The sequence below is a fragment of the Orcinus orca genome, chromosome 17 (genome assembly GCF_937001465.1).
Source record: "Orcinus orca chromosome 17, mOrcOrc1.1, whole genome shotgun sequence".
Taxonomy (NCBI): Eukaryota; Metazoa; Chordata; class Mammalia; order Artiodactyla; family Delphinidae; genus Orcinus; species Orcinus orca.
In genome coordinates this window covers 24,636,508-24,648,831 of record NC_064575.1, presented here as the reverse complement: position 1 = coordinate 24,648,831, position 12,324 = coordinate 24,636,508, and the positions used below count along the sequence as shown (strand labels likewise).

General features: G+C 34.4%; 1 protein-coding gene across 3 annotated transcripts in view; it reads left to right on the top strand.

Moving 5' to 3' along the window:
* The window catches only part of SNX16 (sorting nexin 16), a 36,479-nt gene extending 28,890 nt beyond the window's left edge, over positions 1–7,589 (top strand). For all 3 annotated transcript variants that reach the window (XM_049700752.1, XM_004276163.4, XM_033439830.2), the window contains 3 exons: positions 3,958–4,094; positions 4,618–4,737; positions 5,534–7,589. In XM_049700752.1, coding sequence (XP_049556709.1) covers positions 3,958–4,094; positions 4,618–4,737; positions 5,534–5,630 — 354 coding nt within the window. In that variant the 3' untranslated portion in view covers positions 5,631–7,589. The remainder of the gene's footprint in view (positions 1–3,957; positions 4,095–4,617; positions 4,738–5,533) is intronic.
* Positions 7,590–12,324: the final 4,735 nt, after the last annotated feature.

The following is a 12,324-nucleotide window of genomic DNA, read 5'->3' as shown; positions in this document are numbered from 1 at the left end:
ATATATCACATGAAAAGAGGAACAAATAATACCGTACAATAACTACATTGTTTCTTGAATGGAACAGCAAACAGCAAAGTTATAATTTCGGACTATGGTAGTTTTGCACAGAAAGCTTTTAATGTTTGAGTCAAAGCTTTCTTTCATTGAAATACATGAACATAATTCAGTGAAAAAATAAAAACTCGTACATGTCCTATAGTCTATGAAGCCCTAAAATTAAATTCTACATTTATTCTCTTTATTTATACCGTATCAGAAAAAAGAAGATTACTTGGAAATTTATTTTACATTTAAAAGTAACATTTGCCTGCTGAGTTTTCTTCCATCTAAGTATCAAAGTAAAGAACCTACAGTTAAAATCAAATTAAAAAACTAATCTTCAGAAGTAGAAGTTATTGTCTTGTTATCAATTCAGCTCAAGCTTAAGGCTACTCAAATTACACTACTTGACGTGTTAAAGTAGCCTACTTCTTGAAGCAATTGGCTAGATTCACAGACAGATTTGGTAATAATAGATTAGCTAGGATTTATGCAAGTTTTTCTTCCAAATGTTTAATAGTGTTTAAATGGAACAGATTTAATTGGTAGATTTGTAATGTTTTCAGTTAAACTGAGTCAGTTCTTTGTGTTAGAGGAATGCCATAGCTTTTTTTTAAACAGCTTTATTGAAGTAAAACTTTCATCCATAAAATTTGCTATTTGCTATTCCATTGTAAATGTACAATTTAATAACTTTTTAGTAAATTTGTAGAGTTGTGTCTCCATTACCATAATCCAGTTTTAGAAAATTCCATCACCTCAAAAAAAATTCTACAAGCCATTTTGCAGCCATTCCACACTCCCAGCCCCAGACAGCTACTGATCTGCTCTCAGTCTCTGCAAATGTGTCTTTTCTGGATATTTCATATAAATAGAATCATACTGTGTGTGTGTATATATATATATATGTGCATATAAGTGTATATGTGTGCCTATATATATATAATCTCATATATACAATATGCATAATATTGTATATGCATAATATATACAATACGCAATAGTATACAGTATATATAATCTTTGCATCTAGTTTCGTTCACTTAGCATAATGTTTTTGAGCATCATCCATGTTATAGTCTCTCTCAGTATTTCATTACTTTTATTATTGAATGGTTTTCTGTTGCGCACATATACCACATTTTGTTTATCCAGTCACCAGCTGAGGGATATTTGGATTGTTTCCAGTTTTGTGTTATTATGAATAATGCTGCTATGAACAATTTCAGAGAAGGTTTTTTGTGGACACATGTTTTCATCTCTCTTGGGTTGATCCCTAAGAGTAGAATGTTTAGTTATATGGTAAATTATGTTTAACTTTTTTAAGAGACTTACAAAGAGTTTTCCCAAGTGGCTATGCCATTTTACATTCCCACGAGTAGTGTATGAGAGTTCCAGTTTCTCCATGTCCTCACAAACATTTGATATTATCTGTCTGTTGGATTATGGCCATTCTTGTAGGTGTGATATGGTATTTCATTATAGTTTTAATTTGTATATCCGTAATGATTTTTCTGTTAATCGCTTTTTCATGTGCTTTTTTGCCATTTGTATGTTTTCTTTGATGAATTGTCTGTTTGAGCCTTTGGCTTATTTTTTTAGTTGGGTTGTTTGTCTTATTGATTTGTAAGAATTCATTATTTTGAATACAGGTCCTTTATCAAATATATGATTTGCAAATATTTTCTCATAGTCTGTATGTGTCTTTTTACCTTCTTAATGGTATATTTTGAAGTGCTAATGTTTTTAATTATAATGAAGGTCATTTTATCACATCCTTTATGGCTTATGCTTTTGGTATTGTATCATAAGAACTCTTTGCCTAACACAGGGCCACCAGGATTTTCTCCTATTTTTTTTTCTAGAAGTTTTATAGTTTTAACTCTTACATCCATACTGAGCTAATTTTGTATAAGGTGTGAAGTGAGGACCTTAAGTTTCTATAGATATTAAAATGTGTCAGTACCCTGTGTTGAATTGTACTGGCACCTTTATCAAAAAGTCAAATGAACATGAAAGGAAGGGTTTGCTTCTGCACTATTCTCTTTCAGTGATCACATTACCTAGCCTTATACTGCACAGTAGAAATGAGTATAGAGAGTAGATGAGTATAGCGAGAGGTTGATGAGGCAGTGGGGGAGGAGGTGAAGGGGAAGGTGGAAAAGACTGGGTTACCTGGGGCATAGAAAGTAGCGAAATGCAGTGATCTAAGATGTTTGCCTGGTGGCTTTGATGATGAGGTGGTAGTGCAGATGTACCGTTGGGAGTGCATTTTGACTTACCATTGGTACATACAATTGAAGGGGACCAATAGGCATATGAATGATATCTATGTACTCAGGAAAGGTCTGGGCTGGAGATGAACAGAAAAAAAATTGGAAGTCGATAGCAAATAGTATAGGTTATAGTTGAAGTGATAACAGTAATTGCCCAAGGATGAAATATAGAGCAAGAGAATATATAATCAAGGACAAAACTCTGATGAATGCCCACATGCAAAGAACAAGTAGGAATCTAAGAAGTAACTGTAAAATTAGGGGAACCAGGAAGTTTCACAGAGCACAATAAAAAAGGATTCCATTAATTTTTTTTTTTTTTTTTTTTTTTTTTACTTTTTAAGTCAGTAGTGACATGCTATGAAGTTGAGAAAAACAGTACTTTGGATTTGACAGAAGTCATTCTTAGCATTTGCCTGGGTATAATTAGTAGAGAAAAGCGAGTAAAACTCCTAATGATTTTAGCCATGAATGGGGAAGCTAAATTTGGATGATAAAAACTTTTTTCCTGGAAATCTTTTTTATTTTGAAAAGAACAAGATGAGTTAGTAGCTAGAGAGACTCCTATCAAGGGACCGGTGGATATGACTTTGTTTTTATGTGGAGAGATTTTTAGGTTTGCTTAATCAACTTCAGTCAACTTGATTAAATAAATCTAAGGACCAAAAGAGAGGGAAAGGTTGAAAATTTAAGAGAGAGTGTATGGGATAGGGCAGGCTTCCAAAGGAGATTGGGCTTAACTTGAAGAGGCACATATTCTTGAGGACAAGAATGGAATGCAAATGTAGTTAGGATTCTGGGAGAGTAACTTTTTTTTTTTCTGGTATAGGAATAAAGATCATCTGCTGGGCTTGGGCTCACCAGTAGTAACACATTGTAGGGGATTTGCCAGGGGTGAAGGTTTAACGTAGTCACAAAGGAGACAGGGAATGATAGATAATGATAGATAACTAGGAACAATTAAAAGCAACACTGAAAGCCTCATCAAGGTAAGTGACCCAGATTTTTTTCATGACATCATTCTTCATGGCAGTATGATTTTGTTTTAATCTATTTCAATAGTGTTTAGCTTCCTGGGTATAAAGGATAGAATGTCTTTGAGTGAATATAGTAAAAGGAGAAGCAAGGGAAAATAATATTGAAGGCACTATGAAGGAAATCGTTATTATAGGATGTGTCTTCTGAGCTAATACAAATGGAATCAATAGCCACAGTTTTCTTTTTTTAATTTTTTTTTCTTTAAAGTATAATCATCTAGGACAGGGCAAAAACAGGCTAAGGAGAATAGAAGCTAAAACAGTGATTATTAGTAATTTTTTTTCCCAGTTATACACTAGAGAGATATCACATATTCATTTCAGGCACCCTAGCTTACTACTTAATAATTCTCAAGAAAAGGGACTTGTATTTATTTATAAGTTCCCCAGTACTTATTTATAAGTTCCCCAGTAGGTACCAAGGTAGCAGAGACCTAAAAAGATGAGGGTGGAGAACAAATCATTTGGTTTGTATACACATTATTTTGGTTACCTATGTTCTTTGACTCTTCAGTTATGCCCTTGAGAAAGGTACTGCATAAGTAATTAATGTTATTCTCTTTCTGCATGTGTTTTTTATTTGCTGTTTGTTTGTTTTTAAGGCTTTCTGTGAAACTTTAGAAGAGACAAACTACCGTTTTCAAAAAGAACTACTTGAAAAACAAAAAGAGTTGGAATCACTGAAGAAACTGCTCTGTGAGAAGCAACTTCTTATAGACACTCTAGAAAACAGAATCAGGTATGTTGTGATGCTTGCATTGTCAGTCTAATTCAGCTCGATACTCTGGGCTAAATGCCCTTTGTACGTTACAATTTAGGAAATTTCTGACCCCAAAAGTCTTAGACTCATGGTGTACATCCTTGTAGATTGGGAAAATTGTCTGTTGTTTGCTTATTTATTTAGAAGCCTGAAAATTTGAAGGACGGGAAATATCGGGAAAATAAAGCTCTAGTTGTTCACCAAGACAAACATTATTTTAACCTATTTAAATAGTATCTTTGTTTCTAGGCATTTATGCCAACTTTTCACATGTGAAAGTTCTCGTTTGCCTTCTTGTCAGCATATATCGAATTGATGTTAAAATCATTTTAAATTAATCATAAGTACTGATTTCACTTTTGACACCCAGAGTCAACAGTTTATTAGGTATATGACTACACTTAGAACAGCTGAAGGCTACTAAAGCTACATGCATTCAGAACAATAAATATATACCTATTTTATTCATAGAAAATAACTTGTTGCTGTACTTTACCTTTAGGAACTTATGTTTGGAACCTGAAGAATCACTGCTCGTGTCAGGAACAGAAGGTGGACAGATCCTAAAGGTGGAGTCCTCTGCACTTGAGGTTGATCAAGATGTCTTAGATGAAGAATCTAGGTATATAATGTTTGGTTTATTATAGCCTAATCATCTGAATAATTGGAGAGAAACAGTCACAATACTCTGTAGAGCATGTTTCTATGAACTCAGTGTTATTATATCATGAATCTGATGAGCAAACAGAGGAAGACTATAGATATTCTAGGCTGTCCCTAAAAATGAATCTTTGTCATCCAGCCTATAAATTTCATTACTTATTTTGAAGACACGTCTGAATTAACTGGGCTGTGACTCAGTTAATTCATTAATTTTGTAATCTTGACAGATTACTTTAATCTCTCTCAATGTCAGTCTTTTCCATGCAAAAAGTGGGACACTGTAATAGCAACCACCCTGTCTACCTAATAGGAATGATGGAAAGATGGTATATTTGAACACACAAAGAATTTTTATTACATATAAATCCAAGGTCACCATTAATACATTAGTGATAGTGGTTAAGCTATAATTATGAGAACAAATTTTCTGTTGGTTAAAGGTCATTACAAACTAGATTTTTATTGAAAAGTGGTAGTTCAGAGAGCTGAGAGAGTTAAAAATATAAAATAGATTTTTATTGAAAAGTGGTAGTTCAGAGAGCTGAGTTAAAAATATATCTCCAAAGGTGTTATCTGGCAATGACAACTTTAAAATATTAAATTTCTGATTGAATATTTAAATGTTCCTTTTCATTAAATATTTTTTCCATTAAATGTTTAAATATTCTTTACATGACTTAAAAAATGTTTACGGTAATAGTGAAGTGAAATAGCATGCATCCAGTCTCTTCATTGTGTTTCTCTTTTTTTTGCAGAGCTGATAATAAGCAATGCTCAAGTTTTAGTGAACCTGAAAATTCCACATCAGACATAGAAGTAGCAGAAGTGGCATATAATGCGGAAGACGACTAATGCATCTCAAGTGGTTCCTTCCATTTTTACGTTCCTGCAAATTTAGAATAGAGTGGCAGATATTTAAAAAGAAAAAAAGAGACTGAAGCATTTACAGAAAACAGCAAGATTGCACATGTATAAAGTTTACATAAAGAAAAATTTAAGTTATTGGTATAGGAAATATATTCACTGTTGCTTTACATTGTCTTTTAGCCAAACTTTGTATTTAACACACTAAAAAAAATCTGGAGTTCTGTCATCAAGGCCCACATCCTTAAATACTGTGCATAAATTATTTTGTTGTTTTGCCAATATATTGCTCCAGACTAACGTGGGTGTGCACACTTTGTGTGTGTGTGTGTGTGTGTGTGTGTGTGTGTGTGTGTGTGTGTTTAAATCACCAGTTACATTAGTTAAGTGGACATAAATTGCATGTTGCTGTCTGTTATATACTTCTTGTGTCTCAGACATGATGTATTTTCATTAATGGTTTAAATAAGTGGTAGAGATGAATTGAGTTTTAAATGTTGACATGTTTATCATCTCTAAATAAAAGTTGCTTATTTGGAATGTTACTATTTAAAAGAAGAAAACTTTCTAGTACCAAAGGAAAACTCTTTGAAAGAGCTGTAATAACATAGCTAAAGTGATAAAATAGCCTTGATTTTAAAAGCAAATTCGCTAATATCAAAATACTATAATAAATGTTGTACCAGTGTATTATATGTTATACTTGTATATTTTCCACATAATCTTTATCTTAAATCTCTACCTATAGAATCAGTGGGTTTGCCTTTGTCAGAACACTACCTCTTTTTGCTAATCAAGGCATACTCTTTAAAAAATATAGATTGTAAGCAAATAGGCAGTTATACAAAAAAATAAAAGAGAAAAAGCCATATATCCTACAAAGTTCCTATGTCAACTCCTGGCATTGCATTTTTATTTCTGTATATGTGAATATGTTGCTATAATGTATTGATGCTGATTTTCTTCTTAATATATTTAGCCAAGTGATGCACTTTATGACAATTAAACTCTTTTGTGCCAAGTTTAATTGGTGAATTTCTTTAGTAAGTGGAGTTAGGAAAAAGAATTATGTAGTGCCTTCACTATTTCACGCTTTACAGAAGTCTCCTAGAGTCTTTGAGTCCGCGTTATGAAAACAATGTTTATCTCAGCTTTGCATATAGTTGTTGAAAGTGCCTTGTTTCATTTTTATAGTATGAAGTTATTTATTTTATATTTCTATTGTTTTGCATATTGCTGTTAATAAGCACTGTAATCATGCTGGCATTTTGAAATCCCAGTTGGTATATTGAACTGCATATGCTTTCTAAAAACTGAAGGAAACTTATTGGGGAAAGAATAACAGTCTCCGTTTTTTTCTTTCACTAGCTAAAAGCTTATCAGTATCTTGATGTACATATTAAGACGTGGTTGTTTAAAATTCTACGGACGTAGATTAATAGATACAGTGGCTGTTGTCAACCTTTGATCTAAAAAGGAGACTGCTTTTTACCAAAGTACCAAAATTTTTTAAAGTCTTCATCAAAATGGACAGGTATGCTCTATCTCAATATTTTCCACAAACTGTATTTGAAATGTGTGTGCTGTCCAGGGAGACAGAAAGAGTATAATAAAATGGTCTACTTGTTCATTTCAAAATATTATTCTAGGCTTTAAAAGGTTTAAAAAGAACAATCATTTAAATTAATCAATATCATTTTTAGTCTAATAAAACAAGATGATAAATTCCAGATATTATAGTGCTACATACATGTCTGTCTTAAAGTGAACCATACACTTTCAAAATCTGGCCTTTCAGAAGATTGTATTTAAAACTTTGAATGGGTGAAGAAAAACTCTTGTTAATTAGGAAAACCACTGTTGTTTATATTTAGAATTTACTTTTATAATGCATCTTATTCCCAGTATTATACTCATTTAATAAATTATTTTTTCAGTACAACAGTAGCTGTGTTGTTCAGATCTTGAATACTATTTTTCTCCTCCAGTTTCTATGTTCTTCCTATCCCTTACGATTATTGTAAATTTAATTACAGTTAACTGCTGCATTTCACAGATGTGGAATGAGTCTGTGATTTTCGTTTTAAGTTTACACTTTATATTACTGATCATTTTAAGTCTTTGTAAATAGGTGCAGTGCACTTCAAATGTAACCAGTATTGATTAAAAATTTGAACGTAACTGAAACACTTTTGTAGATAATCTTTTAACTTAACCTTTTGAAAATTAAGTCCATGTATAAGAAGTACAACCATAAAATTCAGCATTTTAGAATGTGTTCTATCTACTATACTTAGATTAGCCATTTAAAGCACATTTATTTGGAAAACCATGGTCCTCAGATAAATCATGTAGTCTGCTTCACCTGTCTGTGAGATTAGCAGGGAACAGTGGCCTTAGGTCTAAGAATAATTAGTCTGGTTTTGAAATGGATTTGTATTACTTACAGGAATAGAGGAAGTTTTAGATGTTGTTAAAACACGTTTGTATTCCCAACTAGAGAGAGAAAGGAATCTAAGTTTTATATTCTGGGAGATTTTCAAAGAGCTACATATTTGATCCACATTTTGATTCTTCATAGAATTAGCTTTACTCCATTGCAATTTGCTTCTATGCTGTTGGCTTCTACTAGCAAAAACAATCATCAAAACTTGTATTTTCAATACATGTGTTTTTAAAGCTGATGCATTCTCTGTCACATTGTGTACCATTTATGAGAACTCGTGGGAGAAAATTCTCGTAGGTCTCAGTTCCAGTAAAACCTGTGCGTCTCCTAAACAATTGATTTGTTTTTATCTTAAAGATCGTATTACTGTCATTCTCTTTTTTGTTTTGTTTTCTGGGGAGCTCTAAGCCAAATTGTGGTTCACCTGTAGCTACTGTATAGAACCTTATGAATTATCCTTTTGTATAGTAAAGATGACTTTATTTTTCCCTCTTATTTTCTTTTAACTCCAATTTTCTTCCCTATTTAAGTTCTTCAATTAGAACAGATGTATTTTTGTTCTGGTAAAGTCTCATATTTTAATGATATTTTAGACTACATTAGGTAAGAACTTGTCATAGCCTGTACTAAAACAATTTCTGCATCATTAAGTGATGCCAGTAATTATACAAATTATTTTAAAAGATGCCTTTAAGTAAAATCAGTGAACATGAATGCAAATTTAGAAATGCTGGCTAGTGGTAAGCTATTGGTAGGTTCTCGGCCAGAACACAATAAACTCAAATTATGGCTTTAACCATTGCCTCAAATTAGAGCAAACCCTACTTGCCACTTTCTTATATTTATCATTGATGGAAAAGTAGAACAGTGTTAATATCTCCACACAAATCAAACAACAACAACAACAACAAAAATACAGCCAATGTATACTCAATAGATGAAAGGTAGTGTTTTAGATACAGGGAAGACTAGGTACAGACTTCAAATACCCTAGTGTAATGTTTGCAGCCCAGCTAACTGTAATCAAAGAGGTATTAGTGCTAGTCAGATGGTGGCTAAAGCCCTTTGCTATAGTGTGAAATATAAAGCCCACCTTGTGATGATTAATCTCATGACAGGAGGACTCTTCTAGAATGAGCTGATCTGCCAGTCCAGTCTTCCAGTTCCCTCTCTAGCACACACGATTCATTGACTAACCTGACAGATGCTTGCATTCCTCATCTCCTTTGCCACCTCCAAAATAAGAATTGGAGAAACTTAATACTTGTTTTCTCAGCTCCCCTTGCAGCTAGGTTTGAGCCTGTGACACATTATGGCCAGTAACACAAGTAGAAGTCTGCTGGTAGCTTCTGGGAAATCTCTTGCTTTTCCTGTAAGAAGGTAAACATGCTACTGACCCATCCTCTCCCCCCTTCCTCTTGTTTTGACCTCAGATGGTATCCAGAGGTACTATGAAAGCCATCTTGCAAACATGAGGTATGACAAGCATGGGGGAAGAGTAAGAAAATCACAGAGACTAGCCACTTGTTAAACCACTCTAAATTGTAGTTTTTTGTTAATTGTACCAAGATAAAAGCTATCTTAAATTTGGATTGTGGATTGTAAGCTTAAAGAGAAAATAAAAGGCCTTTCTTCCTGTGATGATGTTGTATATTAGCAAAGAAAAAAAAAGGAGAAAAAAAATTTTTTGAAAGCTAAAGGGGAGAGAAGTATCTATTAGACATATCCAAGGTCACATTACATTTGAGGCTTCTTTTGACAAATTAAATATGAAAATCTAGTATTCTACATATAGGTATTAGTCTGGTCGGGCTACTATAATACCAAAAACTGGATGGCTTAGACAATAAATTTACTCTCTCACAGTACTGGAGTCTGGATGCCAAGATCAAGGTGCCAGCAGGGTTGGTATCTGCTGAAGACTGTCCCTGGTTGCAGACAGCTTCTCGCTGTGTGCTCACGTGGCCCTTCCTCAGTGCACGTGCATATGGAGAGCAAGCTCTCTGGTATCTCTCGTAAGGACAGTAGTCCCATTGGATCAGGGCCCCACCCTTGTGACCTCATTTAACCTTAATTACTCTCTTAGAGGCTCCATTTCCATATACAGCCACACTTGGGAGTTAGGGCTTCAACGTAGGAATTTGCGGGGGGACACAAACATTCAGTCCATAACAGTATGGAATGAATATGATATCACTAAATGCTTGCAAAGATTTTTCTCAGTTCAAAAGATAAAAGTAGATAGCCTTAAAAAATATAGCATATTCTTTCATTTGTTCATTCAACAAACACTGAGTATCTACTGTGTGTCTGCTCTGGGTTATGAAAATTATTGAGAGGCACATGATCCCTTCAAGGAGTTCAGAGTGATCCGATTTTTTATGATCTCTATGTGGTGTGGCATTGAGGTAGATGTGGTAATATTCTTGATGAATTATGGGAATGAGAGGACTGGAAAGGGGGGCAAAGACTGGCAAGCAGTAGAGGTCTAGTGCTTTAGCTGCTTCTTAAAGTGGAATGTGAAGGGCACACCAAGCCGAAGAGTCTGCTCCAGCCTATGCAAGTGACAAGTATAATTATCCATAATTCTTCTTCCCTTATCCCGTACATTACTTATAGCTACAAAATGCAGAAGTCCACTTACCTGATGTGATAGATCAGAGACACATACTATGATACACACCTTAAACATATCATTTTAACTTAATGCACATAAGTGTATATTCATTTACCAATGTTCTTATAGAGGTTCAAGGCTTTTCTTTGGTATAGTTTCACTAGTGAGAGTTTCTGATTCTCTCTCTTGCTAAGCCATACCCCTAATGCATTTTCTGAAGCTTAGCTTTGGTTTCTGCAGAATGAAGACATGTATGAAGGAATCTGCGACAGGAAGCACATTTCTTACTGTTTTCTTTTTCAATCCTTTACTGCTATCTTACATACACTTTTACCAAGTATCATCTGACCTAGTTTTTCCTAGAAATTATTTATTCTCCTATTTCACTGTTTTATATACTATTAATAAATTTATTTAAAATTAATCTAAGTACAGCTGATACAAGTTTGGAAACAAAACTGATGCTTGGTAATCACACAGCCCTCTTAGGAGGGAACAGAGTGTGCAGGTGTTCTAAGAAGGATCCAACCAGCCACGAGCATCCAGCATACCATGGGTGTCAATGAGCACATTCTCTAGAGAAGATGGAAAACTTCAGCGGGTAAATTATGTATTATAAGTTTGGGGGTGGCGAGGAGATGGCTTACCTTATACCTTGAATTTATCCAATTCTCTTCATCTCCACTGCCATCTACCCGGTCCAAACCACAAAAATATCTCAAGTGAACAACTGTGAGCCTCTATCAACTGATCTCCCTGCTTCCATCTTTGCCCCACTATAGTCTCCCATAGTTGCCATAGTGTTCTTTCTGAAAAATGTAAATCACATAATGTTTTTTTCTCTACTTAAAAACTTTCAAAGATTTCCTATCATCTTTAGTACTGTAACATTCAAACTTCTGTATGTGGCCTCCAAACATGGCTTTACCCTGACAACTCCTCCTCCTAACGCCAGCCCACAGGTCTACCTTTCTGTTCCTTGAGTCTGTTAAGGTCTTCTGCCACCTAACCTTTCCATATCCCCTGTCTAGAATGCTGTATCCAGAATCCTACCTGTCTGGCTCTTCTCCAAATTTTAAGTTAAGTGTTATCTTTATAGGCAACCTCAAATAGTCCTCAAAACAGTCACTTCAACTGCAGATTTCTTACTTTCTTATTGTCTGTTTCAGAGCTTCCTCCAAAAGGAAGCTCTGAAGCTTTGTCTACTTTCTTCTAACCCTCGCCTGTCCCCACCACTACCAAGCTTAGAAAGATAAGGCACATAGTAGGTGCTCAAAAATATTTATTGAATAATTAAAGACCTAAATTAGGGAACTAGTAGAGAAAGTAGAGGTATTTGAAAGGGAAATTTAAGTCTTGGGGATTGACACTCTCTGTGGATTGTTGTGCTACCAACTGAGGAAGAGAGTGACACAGGGAGGGGGAGTTTTAGGGAGGGGGGCATAGATTCAGTTTGGACATGCTGGGTTTGAAATACTATAGGTTATCCAAGTGGAGCTCTCCAGCAGGAATTTGGATATAATCCTCCAAAATTCAGGGGAACAGTGTGCCTTGTAGAACTCAAGTCAGATTAATTAGGATTGTTTTTCATATCCTTTGCCCATTGTACATTAGTCTAA